This window comes from Salvelinus fontinalis, chromosome 6, assembly GCF_029448725.1.
Source record: "Salvelinus fontinalis isolate EN_2023a chromosome 6, ASM2944872v1, whole genome shotgun sequence".
Taxonomy (NCBI): domain Eukaryota; kingdom Metazoa; phylum Chordata; class Actinopteri; order Salmoniformes; family Salmonidae; genus Salvelinus; species Salvelinus fontinalis.
The window spans coordinates 28,594,719-28,619,155 of NC_074670.1; the positions used below are offsets into that span (position 1 = coordinate 28,594,719).

Here is a 24,437-nt window from a genome sequence, read left to right on the forward strand (position 1 = left end):
GCAGATGTAGCTCACTGGATGGAAGCAGAAGTAGCTCACTGGATGGAAGTAGATGTAGCTCACTGGATGGAAGCAGATGTAGCTCACTGGATGGAAGCAGATGTAGCTCACTGGATGGAAGCAGATGTAGCTCACTGGATGGAAGCAGATGTAGCTCACTGGATGGAAGCAGAAGTAGCTCACTGGATGGAAGTAGATGTAGCTCACTGGATGGAAGCAGACGTAGCTCACTGGATGGAAGCAGACGTAGCTCACTGGATGGAAGCAGATGTAGCTCACTGGATGTAAGCAGATGTAGCTCACTGGATGGAAGCAGATGTAGCTCACTGGATGGAAGCAGATGTAGCTCACTGGATGGAAGCAGAAGTAGCTCACTGGATGGAAGTAGATGTAGCTCACTGGATGGAAGTAGATGTAGCTCACTGGATGGAAGCAGATGTAGCTCACTGGATGGAAGCAGATGTAGCTCACTGGATGGAAGCAGATGTAGCTCACTGGATGGAGATGTTTAGATTAAGATTTGTTGATTGTTTCTTTATCACGTTGGTTCTCATGTATTTCTGGGTAATTGAATAAATCTGAGCATGAAATGGAAATGAAATTGGGTCAAAGCCAGAGAATTGTGGGTGTTCATCAGATAACAAAAAATATGATGTTGCGCCATTAGGCTCATTGTGAATTTATTCAGTGATTTTAAAAAGGGAGCGGTGTTTAGTGTAACACACACACACACACAGCCACATACACACAAACACAGTAAGTGTTGATTCTATTTCATGTGAGCTAACGAGGCTTGATGTGGTGATAACTGTCAAGCCCTGACCGTAGAGAGCTTTTTATGTCTCTATTTTGGTTTGTTCAGGGTGTGATTTGGGTGGGCATTCTATGTTCATTTTCTATGTTTTGTATTTCTTTGTTGTTTGGCCGGGTGTGGTTCTCAATCAGAGGCAGCTGTCTATCGTTGTCTCTGATTTGGAGCCATATTTAGGTAGCTTTTTCCCACATGGTTTTTGTGGGTAGTTGTTTTCTGTTTTGTGTCTGCACCAGACAGAACTATTTCGTGTTGTTCTATTTTTGTTATTTTGTCTCGGTGTTCAGTTTTAATTAAAAAAGCATGAACACTTAACACGCTGCGCTTTGGTCCACACCTTCTTCAACAGACGATCGTTAGAATAACTTTCCACTTGGCAGGGGCGAATGTGTGTCAGATGTGTCATGAGTGTGTGTATGCGTGTGTGTTTGCAGGCGTGAGTGTGCGATAATCACATGTGAAAAAATATATAGTTAGAACAAAATTATAATTATAATTTGGTAGGTGCTTATATATTTTGTTCTGTTTCACACATTTACAAGTGTGTATTATACGCATGTGTGACGTTTTTTTGCATATCCCACTCCCCCTGCGACAAGGGGTTAAGTGCCTTGCTCAAGGGCACATCGGCAGATTTTTCACCTTGTCGGCTCGGGGATTCAAACTATTGACCTCTCAGTTATTGGCCCAATGTTCTAACCGCTAGGGTACCAGCCACCCTATATTAACTACATATATCATAAATGCCTTATGACATTGACAATCAACTTCACGTCAACACATATAAGTACACCACATCCATACATGCAGTGTTTGCAATTTCTCTCTATATTGAAGAAAAAGAACAGGATGAAATCAGACATCTGGTTCACAGCTGAAAGAGAAGCTTTTCAAAGAAGAAATGCCCCTTTGGGACAGGTTTCGAATTCATGAACACACACACAACTTAGAGATGCCCCTCTCATACACACACACACAACTTAGAGATGCCCCTCTCATACACACACACACACAACTTAGAGATGCCCCTCTCATACACACATACACACAACTTAGAGATGCCCCTCTCATACATACACACACACAACTTAGAGATGCCCCTCTCATACACACACACACACAACTTAGAGATGCCCCTCTCATACACACAACTTAGAGATGCCCCTCTCATACACACACACACAACTTAGAGATGCCCCTCTCATACACACAACTTAGAGATGCCCCTCTCATACATACACACACACAACTTAAAGATGCCCCTCTCATACACACACACAACTTAGAGATGCCCCTCTCATACACACACACAACTTAGAGATGCCCCTCTCATACACACACACACAACTTAGAGATGCCCCTCTCATACACACACACACAAATGCACACTCCACTTTGAATGCCACTCAGCCACCCTCTTTTCATGACAGTCCCATCAGCCGGATGAGACAGAGTTTGGGACCTCAGGCAGTGGAGGATGTCCGTACAATACACATCCACTAAAGAAGGCCTGAAAAGCCCCCTTGCTGGGCTTTACTGAAATGTTACTATTCCTGGCCATTAATGACATAATAAAGCTGATGCTTACACACACAAACACACACTCGGTCCTTTTGAGAGAATCAGTGTCGCTGTGTGAGCTTGAAAGAACCCAGATGTCCCTGTCACATTCGGAGACTGTCCTCTGTTGTCTATTTCTTTTTGTGCTCCCTGTTCGCGCCACGACCCCTCTGTGAGCTCCGCTTTCCTCCAGGAGAATGGCCGTTCCTAGGTGTAGCAGCACTAAGTATTTTTGTTTGTGTGGTGTGCATTCTTGACATCATGTGTACTCTACTAGGCGAGCACTGCTATCCTGTGACCAACTACAAACAGCAATTTAACCTCGTTGCTTTATAACCCTCGTTCTTGTGCCTATGGATGGGTGGCTCTCTATCTCAAAGTATTCAGATCCCTTCCCGTTTTACACATTTTGTTACGTTACAGCCTCATTCTAAAATGTATTAAATAAAAACATTTCCTCATCAATCTACACATAATACCCCATAATGACAAAGTGAAAACAGGTTTTTAGAATGTTTGTTAAGTTATTAAAAATTAAAAATAGAAATACCTTATTTACATAAGTATTCAGACCATTTACTATAAGCCTCAAAATTGAGCTCAGGTTCATCCTGTTTCCATTGATCATCCTTGAGATGTTTCTACAACTTGATTGGAGTCCACCTGTGGTAAATTAATTTGATTGGACATGATTTGGAAAGGCTCACACATCTGTCTATATAAGGTCCCACAGTTGACAGTACATGTCAGAGCAAAATCCAAGCCATGAGGCCGAAAGAATTGTCTGTAGAGCTCCGAGACAGGATTGTGTCGAGGCACAGATCTAGGGAAGGGTACCAAAAAATGTCTGCAGCATTGAATGTCCCCAAGAACACAGTGTCCTCCATCATTCTTAAATGGAACAAGTTTGGAAACCCCAAGACCCTTCCTAGAGATGGCCGCCCGGCCAAACTGAGCAATCGGGGGCCTTGGTCAGGGAGGTGACCAAGAACCCGATGGTCACTCTGACAGAGCTCCAGAGTTCCTCTGTGAAGATGGGAGAACCTTCTAGAAGGACAACCATCTTTGCAGCACTCCATCAATCAGGCTTTTATGGTAGAGTGGCCAGACGGAAGCCACTCCTCAGTAAAAGAGCCCGCTTGGAGTTCGCCAGAAGGCATCTAAAGGACACTCAGAACATTAAAAGCAAGATTCTCTGCTCTGATAAAACTAAGATTTAAGTCTTTGGCCTGAATGCCAAACGTCACGTTTGGAGGAAACCTGGAGGAAACCTGGCATCATCCCTACAGTGAAGCATGGTGGTGGCGGCATCATGCTGTGGGGATGTTTTTCAGTGGCAGGGACATACCCAAGAGGTCTATCTGTAAGAGCAGAGCATATGGATTCCCACTCCGGTCTCTTATACCCTTATTCCCTATTTCCTATACTGTATTAGTTCACTACTTTTGGATAGAGCCCTTATACGTATTGCACTATGTAGGGAATAGGGTACAAATGAGACTTGTTCACAGTCAGATGGCAGAGTCCCAAAGCTGCAGCCTGTCTGTCTATCTCTTTTCTATCTTTGTCACTATGATGACTGATGCCTGTGTATCTCAGCCTCCTCCGCTCCTCTCTTATCTCCTGCCTCCTCATCTCTTCTTATTTTATATTCTGCTTTTTCATCCTCCTCCTCATGTCAACCTCTCTAGACTCAACCCCAATCCCCTGATCCACACACTGTGTATTCCCCTCCATCTTCCCACTCACCACTTCACTAACCTCTTGCTAGAAGAAGCAGAAGAACAAGAGAGAGAGAGTGAGGGAGAGTGAGAGAGACAGACAGAGTGAGAGAAATTCAGAGTGTGAGCGAGAGAGAGAGAGAGAGAGGGAGGGGGAAGGAGGGCTTCCCTGGTTCCAGACCAGACCAGGCTAACACCAGGATTAACAGATAGGGGACACCTCATCCCCTCTATTGATTAGTACTGAGCGATTAACCGACATTTCGGTGATTTGGGGGTTTTAAACAACTAATTGACCAACATTGGTTCAATTATTTAAATTCCATTTCATTTGTTTTTTTCCATGAGCTCAATGAGTACATTTTGCAGTTTCTGAGATAAATCAGATCAACCCTGAACTGTGCGATGTAGTAGGGAGTTGTAGTTTCCAACAGGCCAATATTCTACACAGTTTAGTACAGAAACCCTGGTAATTAACTACAATGACCATAATTGCACCTACATGTCAAGTACGTTTCTTTTACGCCTGCTACCTAAAAGAAAGAAGAATGCGCGATCGAGAGGGATAGACCAGCTGCTTCGTGAGGTATCTCTACCTGAAAATATATGATTTAAGTGATTGATAGTTGCTATTCAGCAGTCATTAGAGTATGTCTTATGTATTTTGAAGAACCACTAAAATAGTGATTTTGTCAGACAGCATGGGCAGCAGCTCTATAGAGATGAGATGATGACTTGGAATTAAATAATAAAGTCATCAAATAAAACAAATGTAATATACACAACAACAGAAATATTTTATTCAAGTAAAGTAATTTTAATAAATTATGTTTAATAAAGCAGTAATGGGCAGTAACTAACATCACGGGACTTTTATAAATTGTTTTATTCTTTGTTGTTACAGCATTCAACCCTCATAATGCATAGCAGATTTAATGTTTTTTTTTAAACTAGCGAAAAACATGATAAAAAAAAAATATGTATCAAACCGAAACCAACTGACGTCAAAAAGCACTAGGAACTACTATTGATCAAACATAATTACCATGGCACCCTCAATACCGGCGGAAAGGAGGGAGAAAGTAAAATGATGATTGAGGTCGATGACTAACTGAGTGACAGAGAGCACAGTGAAGAGCAGGCCATGCTGACTGGACTGTGTAGATCTGACACGGTCCATGGCTTCATGTGACGAAACACATGATAATAAACTGATAATAAACAAACTGGTACATGGTGAGGTTGAAAACATAGTAGTTTGGGGGGGGGGGGGGGTGTATTGAATGAACTTATTATATTCCAACAACCTCTATTATGCAGTGATCAGGCTTGACATCAGCTGCATGTGTTGCTTTTGGTCAGAGGCAAGTGTTTCCTGGAACCTGTTAACCCAATGGGTTGATACAGCCCACAGCAGAGAGGAGGAGAGGAGCGACCCCACACCACGCCATGGCGCAGAAGCATTCATTCAGGACTTCTAAGAACAGATTGTGGACACCATTAGAACCTCTACTGACATACACATGCATAATACATAGAAATGGATCTCAAAGCAGAACCCATTAGTGAGCCAGCAGACAGCATGGAGAGAGAGACAGAGAGAGAGAGAGAGAGAGAGAGAGAGAGAGAGAGAGAGAGAGAGAGAGAGAGAGACAGAGACAGAGACAGAGAGACAGAGAGACAGAGAGAGAGAGAGAGAGAGAGAGACAGAGAGAGAGACAGAGAGACAGAGAGACAGCGAGACAGCGAGACAGAGAGACAGAGAGAGAGACAGAGAGACAGAGAGAGAGAGACAGAGAGACAGAGAGACAGAGAGACAGAGAGACAGAGAGACAGCGAGACAGCGAGACAGCGAGACAGCGAGACAGCGAGACAGCGAGAAAGAGTCTGCTGTGGTTGGTCAGTGGTTGACATCGGTAGCCTGCAGTCAGTCCCACTACAGTAGTCTCTCAAAATGCAATGTAATGACGTTGAATCAACGTGGAAAACTGATTGGATTTGCCTAAATCCAATGACATGGCGAAATGCTTTGTTCATTTCCCGTTGAATTCACATTAGTTGAAAACTCACAAAATGTCAATCAAAACTAGACGTTGAACTGACATCTGTGCCCAATGGGTTACTAGAAATCACTGGACAAATTCTACACCGTGAATCATAAGGTTGACAATGGCCCTCGTTCAATCTCTGAGCTCCTCTGGGTGCTGATCTAGAATGAGTTTTGCCTTTTAGATCATATGGAATGAGATTATATGGACAGGGGGGACCAGCACTCCTTCTCTGACTCTTTATGAATATGGGCCTTGAGGAACAATGACAGTCTCTTGATCTTGTATCAAGTGGTCATGATTTAGTTGGTCCTTTAATATACAGTACAGTATACTGACAGGGCAATGTCTGTCCTCCAGTCTTTCCTGTCTCTCCACTGAGGTGTCTGGATGGATATGGGTTAGTTAGGCTACTATCGTATCCTCATATCCTTCTTATAGACTTAAAGGGACACTTCGGGATTTTGGCAATGAGGCCCTTTATCATAATGGTATCCACGTGTTCATCTGACTCTGGGGAAGTAGATAAAGGGCCTCATTGCCAAAATCCCGAAGCATCCCTTTAAATAGTATCAAATGTAAATCTGTCAAATGTGATGATGATGATGATGATGATGATGATGATGATGATGATGATGATGATGATGATGATGATGATGATGATGATGACGATTATGATGATGACGATGACGATAATAGGCTACTGTAGGGACAGATATAGGCGGCTGTCTGTGTAAACCACACCACCGTGGCTGAGTGAGTGCGCCGTGCTGTTGGGTATATGTAATGCGAGGGGGCAGAGAGCTAGCGAGGCCACACTGTGAATTATTTCTGAGGGAGAGGTAAGAAAAAAAGAACATGAGGGAAAGATGCATGTTGTATCTATAGGCTTGTTTCTGGGCCACAAAATGCCTGCTGCGTTTTCTCTTTCCCTGGACGACATCCCATTCTCTGCTGTACATCACACACACATTTGATTACATTTACAGTCATTTCTCCATACTGCATAAGTGTGTGGTGGTTGGGCAGTATTTGTGGTGAATTTCCAAGATTATTTAGCAAAAATAGTATGTATGATATGTACATTACATTAATTATCTTCAGTGTTTAGCAAGAATCACAGTTACTGTAGGATAATACAAAACTGCTGACATGGCCATGGGGAAAAATCTAGTTTTGGTGTGGGTTAGGAATGGAGGTAATTACCATAGCATAGCGTATGAAAGAGGGTCACAAATGACTCAAATGATTCGAGGCTGGAGCAATATTACGACATACCGTAATGTTATCCGCGCAAGCAGGCACAGCAGCCTATGACAGCAGCACACACATGCGGCAGCAGCGGTACATCGAGACAGAAACACACATCTCAGCATTATCACATTTTAGCCGTATTGTTTCACGACCGTTCCATCCAACAACACCCTCTCTCTCCCTCTCTCTCTCTCTCTCTCTCTCTCCCTCTCTCTCTCTCTCTCTCTCTCTCTCTCTCTCTCTCTCTCTCTCTCTCTCTCTCTGCGAGGAGGAATATCAACTGCAACTCCCCGGAAGGAAGGCGACGTCTTCGCATAGCCTGCTGCGGATGGATCAATAAGCGAAACCTCCTCGCTCCTTTGACATACCAACGGGGGAAGCCCATCATAAATCACACATTCTTACAAAGGAATCACTCACCCGATGTTGCTCAACGCCTGCTCGAATAGCTCCGTCTGCAGAATGTTCTGAGGCGGCGTAAAAGCCTCATTAAAATGGGATAGAACGGAGCTACAAAATTGACGCAATGTATCAAACTGCATTTTCCTCCTTTTTCCTTCGTGTCTTTTATCCTCAGTATGGTCCTTTTCCTCAAACACAATACATCCACCTGCGCTGCCTCGCTCTCCGTCCGGACCCGCGTCTGTCTATCTCCAGGGACGCATTAAACGCGAAGACGCCAATCAAGTTCCATATTTCTCCTGATCTTGGTCCTTAAATGAGAGTCCTTAAATGAAAAGCAGTCGAGGCTGGAATGTACAGTCATAATGCTCCGAACTTAACCCGACAAAATATAGCGGGCTGTAGCAGGATCTCTTTGCAGTGGAGGTGAGGGAAAAAGCAGCAGCGAGGCATCTTCCAGCAAAGCAAGCTTCACTTACCGGTGCATCAGGGGCAGCCTCATACTCAACTCATATTTCTCTCTGCCTATTAGAGCACGCATACAAACACACACATACATACACACACAACACGCAAGCATTCGTTCACGCACACGCTTGCTGTATCCTTCTCGTTCTCATACTCTGGACCGCGCACGCAGATACAATACATGGGCGCGCAGAGATGCTGTCGTCAGTGCTTTTGCCATATATGACTGCCAACCATCAGCTCTCATAAGTAATAAGGGAGGAGGCCAAGGCATTCTACTTCCTCTGGGAGAAGGGAGATGGGGAGAGAGTCTGAGAAAGGGAAGAGAAATAAAAGGTGGACGAAGGGATTCCAATCTAATGGGCCTGACAGAGTTTACTCACAAATCAGACTGGATGATCCTCAGTGGGAGGACAGGGGAGGTTGTCTACTAACTCCAGCAGCTCATATGGGAGTTACAGACATTAAGCAAAGGGCCATTTAACACAGAAGACAAGTAAGTGGCTAGACAGAAATGGCAGGTGTGAGTGAAGGCCAGCATGGATGGATGGATGCACAGCATCTGTATAAGAAAGTTATATTCAATTTTATAAACTGGGTGGTTCGAGCCCTGAATTCTGATTGGCTGACAGCCGTAGTATTGCAGACCGTATACCATGGGTATGACAAAACATTTATTTTTACTGCTCTAATTACGTTGGTAAACAGTTTATAATAGCAATAAGGCACCGCAGGGGTTTGAGATATATGGCCAATATACCACAGCTAAGGGCTGTGTCCAGGCACTCCATGTTGTGTCGTGCCGGAAATATATCACACCCCCTGGCCATATACCACACCCTGTGCCTTATTGCCTAAAGATGCCTAGAGGTGTTTGCAATTCTCTCTGATCAATGGTTTATATAAGGATCAGAATAAACACTAAGCATATGGTTATTCTGTCATTTACACAGAGGTTCATTTGAAGAATAAAAGGCGGATTTAATATAATATTAGATCACTTAAACCATAACCCCCAAAACATCCAGATGTATTGGTGACTTGGTAAACAGGACTGAGGACTCACTACGCCCTCCATGCTGCTGCACTATCAGGCACACCGTAATGCATCTCTGCAGGTGCCTCCACTAGCTTAGGTGGGAAGCACCCATCTCACTTCATGACACCAATGTAACAAGTAACGGGCTGGATTTAATCTCATGTTGGCTAGCTGTGTTTCTTTTGTCCTGCTAACTAATACAATACTAATGTGCTGAATTTGGTTGGGGCTGGGCTGGGGTATAAGGTTGGGGCTGGGGCTCAGCTGGGGCTAGGCTTGAGGCTGAGCCAGGGTTGGGGCTGGGGTATAAGGTTGGGGCTGGGGCTCAGCTGGGGCTAGGCTTGAGGCTGAGCCAGGGTTGGGGCTGGGGTATAAGGTTGGGGCTGGGGCTCAGCTGGGGCGAGGGTTGAGGCTGAGCCAGGGTTGGGGCTGGGCTGGGGTATAAGGTTGGGGCTGGGGCGAGGGTTGAGGCTGAGCCAGGGTTGGGAATGGGTGGATAAACATGGGAAACCTTGAGAAACACAAGTAGGTAATTATATTCTAATCCCAGCCTAATTATTGCTGTTTCATCAGTGTCTCCACACCCTGACTACCTCGTCGTCCTGGAGGTTGTGTATCTGTCTGTTCATTTCAATGATGCCTCCGAGACCAAGATAAATGTGACCCTTTCTGAAGTTATTTCACCTTATAAACAGGCTGTCAGCTGGGTTTGTCCTCTTTCTCTTTCAGTGGAATAGATTCTGAGTTAATTTACACATTCTTTAGATTCATGAAAGTGGTTTTTGGTGATTATGCAGTGGGAGTTCTATTTTATACATCATCACCATTGTCCCCTGAGTTCTCAGACAGGCCCTTTCCGGTTTTGTGTCGCCGCTGAACTCAGTGCTGCCAAAACCAGAATCGTTCACTGCTACCATTCCCCCTCTCAGCCATAAAGCCAATTAATATAGAGAGAGTCTCCGAACAACACAGTGAGCTCTGAGCTCACATCCCACAGCCTGATCTAACTGCTAATCAAATACAACAACCTCAGAATTAACTAGGTTGGCTGTGAGATGCTGTGTGTGTGTGTGTGTGTGTGTGTGTGTGTGTGTGTGTGTGTGTGTGTGTGTGTGTGTGTGTGCGTGTGCGTGTGCGTGTGCGTGTGCGTGTGTGTGTGTGCTGCTACTTAACACTTTACACAACTTTATTTCGCTGAATTCTGTTAAATAATGAGAATGCTCATTGTTAAAATGCAGATTGCTTCATAGCAGCTAGTTAGTTCCAACACATTGTTCCTTTAAAACCTTATAAGGTAAAACAGTTTCAATAAATTATACTCTGCTAGACAGGTCCCAGAGTCCTACTCCAATATCTGTTTGAATTTGTCCTAAATGGCACCCTATTCCCGTTATACTGCACTACTTTTCACCAGAAGTGCACTACTTTTCACCAGAAGCAGAAACACATCACATTTCTTAATATTTGTGACCAACAGTCAACTGCCAAGTGGGCAGAATATTGTCAATATTGTTCTCTGTCAATATTGTCAATATTAATCTTTCCCTTACTGTGTGTCTGGGAGTAAAAAGAGCCCAACACAAGGTCGTAATGGAAGGGAGAGGACACAGGCTTAATGAGTTGTGTCTCTAACCCCAGAGTGGCTACAGTACGGTAAAGGCTTGTTTGTCCCAGTGCTAGACTAGGGGGGACGTGGCCCATCAGGTACACCTTTACAAGGTCGACAGAGGAACAGGCGCGGAGGAGGAATGGGGTCGAGTGAAACACACCTCCTGTGTGCGTGTGTGTGTGTGTGTGTGTGTGTGTGTGTGTGTGTGTGTGTGTGTGTGTGTGTGTGTGTGTGTGTGTGTGTGTGTGTGTGTGTGTGTGTGTGTGTGTGTGTGTGTTTGTGTGTGCGTGTGCGAGTGTGAGTGTGTGTGGCTGTGTGGCTGCATGTACAGTATGTGGTGTGTGGAAAGCCTCTCTGTGGAGTGAATCACCCACTGGGCCCACAGTGCACCGGATAACACGACATACGGCCCACAATCCCTCTCTTCCCATCAGGAGGCCTGTTCCAGTGGGCATAGAGGAACAGAGATGAGCAGAGAGGAACAGGGAGAGGGAGGAGCATAGAGAAACAGGGAGGTGCAGAGAGGAGGAGGGAGGAGCAGAGAGGAGGAGGGAGGGAAAGAGAGGAGGAGGGAGGAAAAGAGAGGAGCAGAGAGGAGGGAGGAGCAGAGAGGAGGAGGGAGGAGCAGAGAGGAGGAGGGAGGGAAAGAGAGGAGCAGAGAGGAGGGAGGAAAAGAGAGGAGGGAGGAGAATAGAGGAGCATAGAGGAGTAGGGAGGAGCAGAGAGGAGAAGAGGGGAGGAGATGGGAGCAGAGAGAAGAAGAGAAGAGCAGGGTGGAGCAGGGAGAAGCAGAGAGGAAAAGAGAGGGGCAGGGAGGAGCAGAGAGGAGGAGGGAGGAGCAAGGAGGACAGGAAGTAGCAGGGAGGGGCAGAGAGGAGCAAAGACAAGCAGGTAGGAGCAGCGAGTAGCAGGGAGGCAGAATTGCAGGATAGCAGAGAGAGTGGGAAGAGGACATCTGTTCCTCACAGAGCAGCTCACCATGACTGACCCCTGGGTTATGGAACTGTTGGAAATACCGTCCAAACCTGCCTGGGTTCAAACAGCATTTGTTTTCCTTCAAATACAATGAGCATTCGATTGAACCTGTCTAGAGTTCCAGATGGGCAGGGTTTGCATATTTGGGACTATTCTGTTGGTTCCCTTTGCACCAGTCAAGCTCAATCGAACGCAAGTAAATATTTGATAGAAAACAAATACTATTTGAACCCAGGTCTGGACTACAGAGTACACAGAATGACACAATGAGGGGACTAGAGGAACATATTTCTGCTGTATGAGATGCATGTGTGCAGGGTCTCTCCCTCTGTGTCAGTGGACTATGGAGAGAGGAAGGAGACACCGTGTGGTCATTAATAGAATTACAATAAATCAGCTGTGATGACACAAGCAAGCCAAGGCACAGAGAAAAAGGATTCACAAGCACAGCATAGAAGTGTAATCCAACAGCCGGTCTATTTTCTTATTCGTTATTTAAACATGTAGATCCCGATTGAGATCTATTTTGCGTAAATTTTTGGAAGAAACAGTACAGTCTCCAACTTTCCCTTGTGACAACAGTGCCATAATACAGCCAGGAAGATCTTTCACAACATCTTCCTGTACTATCTGTACCTGGCTAAAACATACCTAGAGAACAGTAGGACAAAAGGTGTATCTAGTTATTGTGATGAGTTGCAGCCAAGGGCTTCTTCAGCATGTCTGGTTTCTGCTGCTTCAAAGGCAGACACAGTGAATGCAGTGTTATAGTCACCATCAGTCAGTTCACCAGCTAGGGAATCCCTCTAGCTGAGTTTGACTTAAGGGGAAAGATGAAAGACACCAGTCATCCAGTGTGGGAGTCAGTGGGTGGGTGTGTGCTTGTACATGTGTGTCTGTGTGTCAGTATTGTGCCTATGTGTATATGTGTGTGGGCGTATTTTAGTATATTTACGTGTGTGTGTGTGTTTGTTTGTCTGTGTTTGGGTGTGTCAATGCTGAACTTATTTTAGGTAGCGGTGTCCATTGTCTTTCCTGCTTCATGGGCCTCATGCATAAACATCTGTGTTATGATCAAACTGTTTACCATTCTCAAAACAATAAGTCATTTGCCAGGAGCCATAGCTTTTATGATTTTTATTTTACCCTAAACTTTTCCCCGGCCCCGACCTCACTTCCTCCAATACAACTCCAGAGGCATTCAACTTAACCAACCACAGGACACAGCTTGCTATAGGCAAGAGTGGGGTAGTTTAGCCATTTTCTATTTATTTAGCACCACTATGTCAACGGAAATATAGTATTCTTTCTAACAAAGATATCTACATGTATTTCAGGATGTTGTGTATCCCTGGAAATAATTAGAATTCATGTAAATGTAACAGTTTTGAAAACACAGCTTGTCCGAAAAAGTGGTCTCTTGGCACAACTTACCCTGGGTATGGTGTCAATTGAGCATAGGGACAGGGTAAATTGAGCCACTTTGGGGTAAGTGGGTGATAGTGTCCTGTGACAGTGGGTGATGGTGCTGGTAGGTCAAAGTTGAATTCATGGAATGGGGGTATGGTATATTATACAGTGCATTCGAAAAGTATTCAGACCCCTTGACTTTTTCCACATTTTGATACGTTACAGCCTTATTATAAAATGGATTAAAATGTTTGATTGTTTCGTTAATCTACACACAATACCCCATAATGACAAAGCAAAAACAGGTTTTTAGAAATGTTATTTTAATGGAAATATGACATTTACACAACCATTCAGACCATTTACTCAGTGCTTTGTTGAAGCACCTTTGGCAGCGATTACAGCCTCGAGTCTTCTTGGGTATGACGCTACAAACTTGGCACACCTGTATTTGTGGAGTTTTTCCCATTATTCTCTGCAGATCCTCTCAAGCTCTGTCAGGTTGGATGGAGAGTATCACTGCACAGCTATTTTCAGGTCTCCAGAGAGATGTTAGATCGGGTTCAAGTCTGGGCTCTGGCTGGGCCACTCAAGGACATTCAGAGACTTGTCCCGAAGCCACTCCTGCGTTGTCTTGGCTGTGTGTTTAGGGTTGTTGTCTTGTTAGAAGGTGAACCTTCGTCCCAGTCTGAGGTCCTGAGCGCTCTGGAGCAGGTTTTTATCAAGGATCTCTCTGTACTTTGCTCCGTTCATCTTTCCCTCAATCCTGACTAGTCTCCCAGTCCCTGTGGCTGAAAAACATCCCCACAGCATCATGCTGCCACCACCATGATTCATCGTAGGGATGGTGCCAGCTTTCCTCCAGGCGTGATGCTTGGCATTCAGGCCAGAGAATCTTGTTTCTCATTGTCTGAGAATCTTTTAGGTGCCTTTTGGCAAACTCCAAGTGGGCTGTCATATGCCTTTTACTGAGGAGTGGCTTTCGTCTTGCCACTCTACCATAAAGACCTGATTGTTTGAGTGCTGCAGAGATTGTTGTCCTTCTGGAAGGTTCTCCCATCTCCACAGAGGAAATCTGGAGTTCTATCAAAGTGACCATTGGGTTCTTGGTCACCTCCCTGGACTGGGCCCTTCTCCCCCGATTGCTTAGTTTGTGTGTAGGTTGATGATGATCTTCTTTTATTGAATCCATTTTAGAATAAGGCTGTAACGTAACAACATCTGGATAAAGTCAAGGGGTCTGAATACTTTATATCTTAAATGTACAGTTGAAGTCGGAAGTTTACATACACCTTAGCCAAATACATTTAAACTCAGTTTTTCACAATTCCTGACATTTAATCCTAGTAAAAAGTCCCTGTCTTAGGTCAGTTAGGATCACCACTTTATTTTAAGAATGTGAAATGTCAGAATAATAGTAGAGAGAATGATTTATTTCAGCTTTTATTTATTTCATCACATTCCCAGTAAATTGTTTCACTTGGATAAAACATTTTGGGTAGCCTTCCACAAGCTTCCCACAATAAGTTGGTGAATTTTGGCCCATTCCTCCTGACAGAGCTGGTGTAACTGAGTCAGGTTTGTAGGCCTCCTTGCTCGCACACGCTTTTTCAGTTCTGCCCACACATTTTCTATGGGATTACGGTCAGGGCTTTGTGATGGCCACTCCAATACCTTGACTTTGTTGTCCTTCAGCCATTTTGCCACAACTTTGGAAGTATGCTTGTGGTCATTGTCCATTTGGAATACCCAAGCTGTGACATCCTGGCTGATGTCTTGAGATGTTGCTTCAATATATCCACATAATTTTCCTACCTCATGATGCCATCTATTTTGTGAAGTGCACCAGTCCCTCCTGCAGCAAAGCACCCCCTCAACATGCTTCACGGTTGGGATGTTATTCTTTGGATTGTAAGCCTCCCCCTTTCTCCTCCAAACAATAAAATGGTAATTATGGCCAAACAGTTCTATTTTTGTTTCATCAGACCAGAGGACATTTCTATGAAAAGTACAATCTTTGTCCCCATGTGCAGTTGCAAACCGAAGTCTGGCTTTTTTATGTAGGTTTTGGAGCAGTGGCTTCTTCCTTGCTGAGCAGCCTTTCAGGTTATGTTGATACAGGACTTGTTTAACTGTGGATATAGATACTTTTGTACCTGTTTCCTCCAGCATCTTCACAAGGTCCTTTGCTGTTGTTTCGGGATTGATTTGCACTTTTCGCACCAATGTACGTTCATCTCTAGGAGACAGAACGCATCCCCTTCCTGAGTGCTATAATGGCTGCATGGTCCCATGGTGTTTATACTTGCGTACTATTGTTTGTACAGATGAATGTGGTACCTTCAGGCGGTTGGAAATTGCTCCAAAGGATGAACCAGACTTGTGGAGGTCTACAATTTTTGGCTGATTTCTTTTAATTTCCCCATGATGTCAAATAAAGAGGCACTGATTTTGAAGGTAGGCCTTGAAATACATCCACAGGTACACCTCCAATTGACTCAAATTATGTCAATTAGCCTATCAGAAGCTTCTAAAGCCATGACATAATTTTATGGAATTTTCCAAGCTGTTTAAAGGCACAGTCAACTTAATGTATGTAAACTTCTGACCCACTGGAATTGTGATATAGTGAATTATAAGTTAAATAATCTGTCTGTAAACAATTGTTGGAAAAATTACTTGTGTCATGCATAAAGTAGATGTCCTAACCGACTTGCCAAAACTATAGTTTGTTAACAAGAAATTTGTGGAGTGGTTGAAAAACAAATTTTAATGACTCCAACCTAAGTGTATGTAAACTTCCAACTTCAACTGTGGATGCCTCTGTTCAATACCCTTCCATTTCTTGACCAGTTGGTCTAGGACAGGGATGTGGTTGCGATGTGCCAATTCATAGACAAGTTCTCTGCATTTGAGGATACTAAGCCCATGAAACTGGTCCTCAAGATGTTTAATATGTTTAGCAAGCTCAGATTCCATGTCATCAGATAAGACCTTGTGTGCTTCTGCTACTCATCATTGCCTCTGGTACAGGTACATTTTCATGTTTTTTTTGTCCATGTCCCTCTTCAGTGTCATTCAGTCTATTTGTTCATCCCTTGCTGCTGCTCAAATGGACTTCTTCCTTTATCTCACTTCCTTGGATGCTCTTTCAATAACTTTAAGGGGGGGGGGGACTGGACCCCTGCTTGTTTTACATTTGTGTACACAGGACATGATGATGTCTGCTCTGTAACATTGAAAATGCACTCCTGAGATCATACTGTAGGCATGACACATTGTAAAAATACTATGTATATTATGCTTAAAACTGACTAAATATAATCGTCATTTGTATGGTGTATGGTGGCCATTGGCTTAACTTACCCCAAAAAGGCAAACATTTTGACAATATTAGCCTGCACAACTAGAAGGATGCACTTTCATGCTAGGTTTAGGACCTCATATTGAAGCTTATAGAGACCCCAACTGACGTATAAAACCATCTTAAAACTATCTTCTTTGGTTTAGATGCAAGCATCATGAAACCTATAACACAATAAATTCATTTGACTTTGTGAAAATCTGTTTTTTTTTACCTAACTTCCTTATCAATTTTCCATGTGGTTTCTTCCTTCACAGACTCCATGAAATGATGACCTCATACTAAATATTTGGTCACATTATTCATTTTGTGTATGGTTTCCTAGAAACAAGGGGTGGCTCAACTAACCCTTTGGCTCAGCTAACCCCACTCTCCCCTAACAGGTTTCACTTTTAACAGACAGTTTTCCTCCACAATAACGATCAAAATGTTATATCCAGCTCAAATCCCAGAGGGAATTGTTCAAATGTGTTTAACACACACAACCTTCCACACAGACACTGGACTCACCTGTCTATGTCCTGTCCTGGACCTGAGTGCCTCAGCCCTGAGCCGTTGTTGAGGGAGCCTTGTCTGGGGAGCCCGGGAGGTCTGCTTCTATCTGCTGATATGTCCCCTGGGGGCCCCTGGTAGAGGAGATCCTGCTGCAGTTTGGCCTTCTTCTCCTGGGGGGCCTCCTCGTGACGTCGACCCCTGTGGCCCTCAGACCCGCCCCGTGGCCCTGCGGCGCCGCTGTAGAACCACGCTCCCGACTTGGTTAGGATTTCTTGTTGTTTTCGGCACAAGTTGCATACCCACATAACCTGTACACAGAGGAGAAAGGGGGTTAGATATCTGCAGTGGTGGGGATGGTGATGGTGGTGGTGGGCTTACAGCAATGAACTACAATGAAAGGAGTCATGGAATGGATCAACCCCTAGAGGAGACGTGCCAAGTATCATTAAATAAGGATACGTGGACCTGCTAGATGTTGTAGGAAACACTGTAAATATACAGATGAGGATATGAATGATTTGATAATATTGCATACACATACAGTAGCCTTAGGGCAAGTGTTTGGGAGGGAGAGAATATTAGGATTGTATGTAGGACCGTATCTAATTGAGGACATAATGTTGAGTTCACTGGACAGTCTGTGAGTATGATGAGGAATTTGAAGTTCATATGATCTACATCCCCCTACATTCTCAGAAAAAAGGATTCCAAAAGTGTTATTTGGCCATCCCAACAGGAGAACCATTTTTGCTACAATGTAGAACCATTTTTTATTCCATGTAGAACCCTCTGTGGAAAACAGTTCTCAAACGGTTCTCGTATGGAGACAGCCAAAGAACCCATTAAGGCTCTAGATAGCGCCTTTTTTTCTAAGAATGTGCATACATACACCACTTGCTTATATGGGGTACCAGCCACAGAAATAAAATCACTAGACTGGGTATCCCCATTCAAGTCAATGGGTTGGTAGTGTGTGGTTACAGAGTCATTGATGGGTGAATTTATTTCTATGGTACTAACTTTGTGGTGCACAAAACTGTAAGTAACGGAATCTAAATAGGAAGCTAGCTGCAACCCTACTGTTTAATACAGCTGTGTGTGTATAGCAGAGGGATGGAGAGAGACTGTGTTCAGCAGCTCTACAGAGGAAGTAGCACTAACTGTGGTCTGCAGCCCCCTCCCTCCACATTAGCCTCATAAATCCAGGAGCCGACAAAAGCCCTGATCACTCCACCTCAGACGCAGCACAGCCGCCCTCAAAGCCCTGGCCTGCTTCGCAAATGGCACCCTATTCCCTATGTAGTGCACTATGGGCCCTGATCAAAAAGTAGTGCACCATATTTAGCATAGGGTGCCATTTGGGATGCATCCTGATCACTCCGCCTCAGACGCAGCTCATCCAACCTCACTCTGCCCTAACAACCGCCCTCCCTAGTCTGGAGGAGGAGCTATGCCTAGTGGAAAGGAAGAAATGAGCAGCCACCTGAGCTGCCTGGCGCCTCTCTCTCTCTCTCTCTGAGGGAGCATGGTGCAGGGCATCAGGGTCAGTGAGGAACTCAGCCCGTAGGCTGATGGCCAGTGACTGACAGACTGACTGACAGCAGTGACGTACAGAAGACAGACAGGCAGGCACTCAACCCAGCAGCAGTGTCCTCCAGCCGCTAGTTATAGCCTGACTCTGGCCCTGGTCCTGTAGTCAGAGCATTGAGCTGACTCAGTACTGGAGTGCATTACTGTGATTACTATTGGCTGGGCTGGGCTTACACAGCACACTACACAACACTCCACTGACTTAGTGGCTGGCTGGCTAACTGGTTGGCTAACTGGCTGGCTAACTGGCTGGGGGTCATATGCCTAGTTAAATAAAGGTTACATTAAAAAATATATATCTATATTCGGAAGGCCATGGCATGACCAATGAGAGGTTGTCTCCTTACCACCCCAGACAATCAGATGTCTGAACCACCGGGGCGGGGGCTACACTCTACCTCCATACTTCTCAAGCATGCATGCACACACACAAACACAACCTCCATACCAGTCACAAGCATGCGCATGCACACGCTGCAACACTACCTCCACACTAGGTCCCACTTCCTGTTCATTACTCCAATCTCCCTCTCTGCTTAAAACTTCTTACGGATAGAGCCCTTTTTTTCAATGTTCGTCTAAAATGACATACACAAATCTAACTGCCTGTAGCTCAGGCCCTGAAGCAAGGATATGCATATTCTTGGTACCATTTGAAGGGAAACACTTTGAAGTTTGTGGAAATGTGAATTGAATGTAGGAGAATATAACACAATAGATCCGGTAGAGGAAAATACAAAGAAAAAAAACAACAGTTTTTTTTTCTACCACCATCTTTGAAATGCAACCATCTGTAAATAGCCCATCCAACCAACTGCCTACCTCAACCCCATATATATATTTTTTTTTCTGCTCTTTTGCACACCAGTATTTCTACTTGCACATCCTCATCCCTAAGAAGTTTTTTAACATAGCCCAGTTCTTTCCCAGATAGAGAGAGCCTTGCACATCAGCCAGCATGGCACGACGTGACCTACTTATTTACTGTTCACAAGTGCAATTTACATAGAGTCAGTTCTCCAATCTGCCAGTAATAATGAACCACATTCTGAGCTTCAGACTGTACATGCAGTGGGCTCTTCTATCTCATCAGCACATACCTAATAGTACATTAGTATTCCAAAACAGACCAGGAAGACATACACACACAGGCCAAATGAATACTGAGCAGGGCATGCTAAGCCTAGCTCCGCCTCACACAGCGTTCCTATACAGGACTATATGGTGTAGCATCTGGTCTGCACCCAAACATAACCTGGATGACTAATGCACTAAAAAGTTAGCATGGTGAAAAATATAAGCAGTGGTTGATCACAGTAGAGATGATTCAATGATAAGGTTTTAGGTCGAAGCCATACTCGTCAGTCATATAGAAGTGGTGTCAGCACACACACACGCTCACACAGCATGTGCGCTCTAACAGTCCGTCCAGTGATGCAGCAGAGAGTGTCAGTTTGGCCCACTCTGACAGACTACTGTTAGCATCTGTAATAGTCACTAAACCAAACACACATACAAATACACACACACACACATGCACACACACACACACACGCACACACTCACGCACACGCACACACACACACACACACACACACACACACACACACACACACACACACAGGTCAAGCAGCTGTACTGATTGCCAGAGGTGTGTTCACTGCAGCCAGACTGCAGCCCATCCTCCCTCCTTCCCCACTGCCTAACTCTTCACGGCTGAGTGCAGTCAGGGGGACGGGTGTGGGGGAGGAAGGGGAGAGGAAGGGACAGCCCCCCCCAGGCTGGGCCATTTCTCCCTGTGTTTGCACATTTCATAGTCATTGAATCCTGCACCCAAATATAGAACATTAAAAAACCTAGTGCTCCAAACATAGGGGAGGAATAGAAATGGCATATGTAGCCCACTAAATTTCCCAGCAAACAAGGGACGTCCTGAGTACATTCGAGCCACGTTCCCATTAGGTCCCTTAAGGGTTTTGGCGCGACGTTATCCCACTGACATTCTGAGAACGTTCTAAGAACGTTGCATGATAGTCCCAAGGGAATGTTCTCTGGGGGACCGATGTCTAGTTCCCTGTATGTTCCCAGGACATCACTGACGACCATGTCAGAACCTTTTTAGGACGTTCTCAGGACTTTCATTTTACTAGTCCTTAGGATGCTGCGTGATGGTCCCAAGGGAATGTTCTCTGGGGGAACTTTTTACAACGTTCTTGGGACATTGCGTCATGGTCTCCTGAATGTCCCCTGAATGTTCTTGGGACGTTGTGTCATGGTCGTTGTGTCATTGTGTCGTGGAGGTTTTGGCTAGTTCGCGGTTTGTCCAGGGAACGTCCCCAAGGACGTTTTTAGGACGTTCTTTGGATGTTGTGTCATGGTCCCCTGAAGGTTTTGTCTAGTTCCCGGTTTGTCCCGGGAAAGTAATGAAATGGTATGGGGTTTTAAGGGAAGTTAAACATGTTAACCCTCGCAAGGCTGCTGGCCCAGACGGCATTCCTAGCCACGTCCTCAGAGCATGTGCAGACCAGCTGGCTGGTGTGTTTACAGACATATTAATCGCTCCCTATCCCAGTCTGTTGTACCCACATGCTTCAAGATGACTACCATTGTTCCTGTACCCAGGAAGGTAAAGATAACTGAACTAAATGACTACTGCCACGTAGCACTCACTTCTGTCATCATTAAGTGATTTGAGAGGCTAGTCAAGGATCATATCACCGCCACCTTACCGGCCACCCTAGACCCACTTCAGTTTGCATACCGCCCCAATAGGTCCACAGATGACACAATCGCCATTGCACTGCACACTGCCCTATCCCCTCTGGACATAAAGAATACCTATGTAAGAAGGGTGTGTGCTCAGCCCTCTCCTGTACTCCCTGTTTAGCCACGACTGCATGGCCATGCACGCCTCCAACTCAATCATCAAGTTTGCAGACGACAACAACAGTAGTGGGCTTTATCACCTACAACGACGAGACAGTCTACAGGGAGGAGGTGAGGGCACTAGAGTGTGGTGTCAGGAAAACAACCTCTCACTCAACGTCAACAAAACAAAGGAGATGATGTTGGACTTCAGGAAACAGCAGAGGGAGCACCACCCTGTCCACATCGAAGGGACAGCAGTGGAGAAGGTGTTTTAAGTTTTAAGTCCCTGGGTGTACACATCACAGACAAACTGAAATGGTCCCCCCACACACACAGTGTGGTGAAGAAGGTGCAACAGCGCCTCTTCAACCTCAGGAGGCTGAAGAAATTTGTCTTGTCACCCAAAACGCTGATAACCTTTTACAGATGCACAATGGAGAGCATCCTGTCGGGCTGTATCACCGCCTGGTACGGCAACTGCACCGACCTCAACCGCAAGGCTCTCCAGAAGGTGGTGTGGTCTGCACAACGGGTGGTGTGGTTTGCACAACGGTTGCATCACTGGGGGCAAACTACCTGCCCTCCAGGACACCTACAGTACCCAATGTCACAGGAAGGCCAAAAAGATCATCAAGGACAACAACCACCCGAGCAACTGCCTGTTCACACTGCTATCATCCAGAAGGCGAGGTCAGTACAGGTGCATCAAAACTGGGACTAAGAGATTGAGAAACAGCTTCTATCTCAAGGCCATCAGACTGCTAAACAGCAGTCACTAACTCAGAGAGGCTGCTGCCTACTGTGAGACCCAATCACTGGACACTTTAATAAAGATCACTAGTCACTTTAAATAATGCCACTCTAAATAATGCCACATTAATAATGTCTACATATATTACATTACTCATATCACCAGTATATACGATATTGAGACCCAATCACTGGACACTTTAAAAATGGATCACTAGTCACTATAAACAATGCCAATTTAAATAATGCCACTTTAAATTGTTTACCTATCTTACATTACTCATATCACATGTATATACTGTATTTTATACCATCTACTGCACCTTGCCTATGCCGCTGGGCCATCGCTCATCCATATACTTATATGTACATATTCTCATTCACCCCTTTAGATTTGTGTGTATTAGATAGTTGTTGGGGAATTGTTAGATTACTTGATAGATATTACTGCACTGTTGGAACTAGAAGCACAAGCATTTCGTCTGTTAACCATGTGTATGTGACCAATAAAAAAAGATTTTGATTTGAAGTGGTACGCTGTTCAGCTAAAATAGTGTAAAAATCTTTACTCAGCGAGATACCTAGTCAGTTGCACAACTGCATGCCTTCAACCGAAATGTGTCCTCTAAAACAGAGAGGTGTGGAGGGGCTGCCTTATTTGACGTCCGGGGAGCAGTTGTGCTCTTCAGTTTTGCTCAAGAGCAGAACTGCAGATTTTTCCATCTTACCAGTTTGGCGATTCAAACCAGCGGTTACTGATGTGTACTGGAGCCTAGGTACTGTATGCTACTGATGTATTGTATTAGGTTACGATGGGTACTGGAGCAGAGGTACTGTATGCTACTGATGTATTGTATTAGGTTACGATGGGTACTGGAGCAGAGGTACTGTATGCTACTGATGTATTGTATTAGGTTACGATGGGTACTGGAGCAGAGGTACTGTATGCTACTGATGTATTGTATTAGGTTACGATGGGTACTGGAGCAGAGGTACTGTATGCTACTGATGTATTGTATTAGGTTACGATGTGTACTGGAGCAGAGGTACTGTATGCTACTGATGTATTGTATTAGGTTACGATGGGTACTGGAGCAGAGGTACTGTATGCTACTGATGTATTGTATTAGGTTACGATGTGTACTGGAGCAGAGGTACTGTATGCTACTGATGTATTGTATTAGGTTACGATGTGTACTGGAGCAGAGGTACTGTATGCTACTGATGTATTGTATTAGGTTACGATGGGTACTAGAGCAGAGGTACTGTATGCTACTGATGTATTGTATTAGGTTACGATGGGTACTGGAGCAGAGGTACTGTATGCTACTGATGTATTGTATTAGGTTACGATGGGTACTGGAGCAGAGGTACTGTATGCTACTGATGTATTGTATTAGGTTACGATGGGTACTGGAGCAGAGGTACTGTATGCTACTGATGTATTGTATTAGGTTACGATGGGTACTGGAGCAGAGGTACTGTATGCTACTGATGTATTGTATTAGGTTACGATGAGTACTGGAGCAGAGGTACTGTATGCTACTGATGTATTGTATTAGGTTACGATGGGTACTGGAGCAGAGGTACTGTATGCTACTGATGTATTGTATTAGGTTACGATGAGTACTGGAGCAGAGGTACTGTATGCTACTGATGTATTGTATTAGGTTACGATGGGTACTGGAGCAGAGGTACTGTATGCTACTGATGTATTGTATTAGGTTACGATGTGTACTGGAGCAGAGGTACTGTATGCTACTGATGAATTGTATTAGGTTACGATGGGTACTGGAGCAGAGGTACTGTATGCTACTGATGTATTGTATTAGGTTACGATGTGTACTGGAGCAGAGGTACTGTATGCTACTGATGTATTGTATTAGGTTACGATGTGTACTGGAGCAGAGGTACTGTATGCTACTGATGAATTGTATTAGGTTACGATGGGTACTGGAGCAGAGGTACTGTATGCTACTGATGTATTGTATTAGGTTACGATGGGTACTGGAGCAGAGGTACTGTATGCTACTGATGTATTGTATTAGGTTACGATGGGTACTGGAGCAGAGG

General features: G+C 44.6%; 1 protein-coding gene across 30 annotated transcripts in view; it reads right to left on the minus strand.

Moving 5' to 3' along the window:
• LOC129857558 (regulating synaptic membrane exocytosis protein 2-like) overlaps positions 1-24,437 on the minus strand; it is a 212,825-nt gene that overhangs the window by 135,765 nt on the left and 52,623 nt on the right. For 20 of the 30 annotated variants that reach the window (XM_055925951.1, XM_055925920.1, XM_055925918.1 and 17 more), the window contains one exon: positions 17,172-17,464. In XM_055925951.1, the coding sequence (XP_055781926.1) occupies positions 17,172-17,464 (293 nt within the window). Of the gene's footprint in view, positions 1-7,814; positions 8,503-17,171; positions 17,465-24,437 lie in introns of those variants that run through there. The other 10 variants (XM_055925941.1, XM_055925942.1, XM_055925944.1 and 7 more) reach the window with 8 other exon arrangements.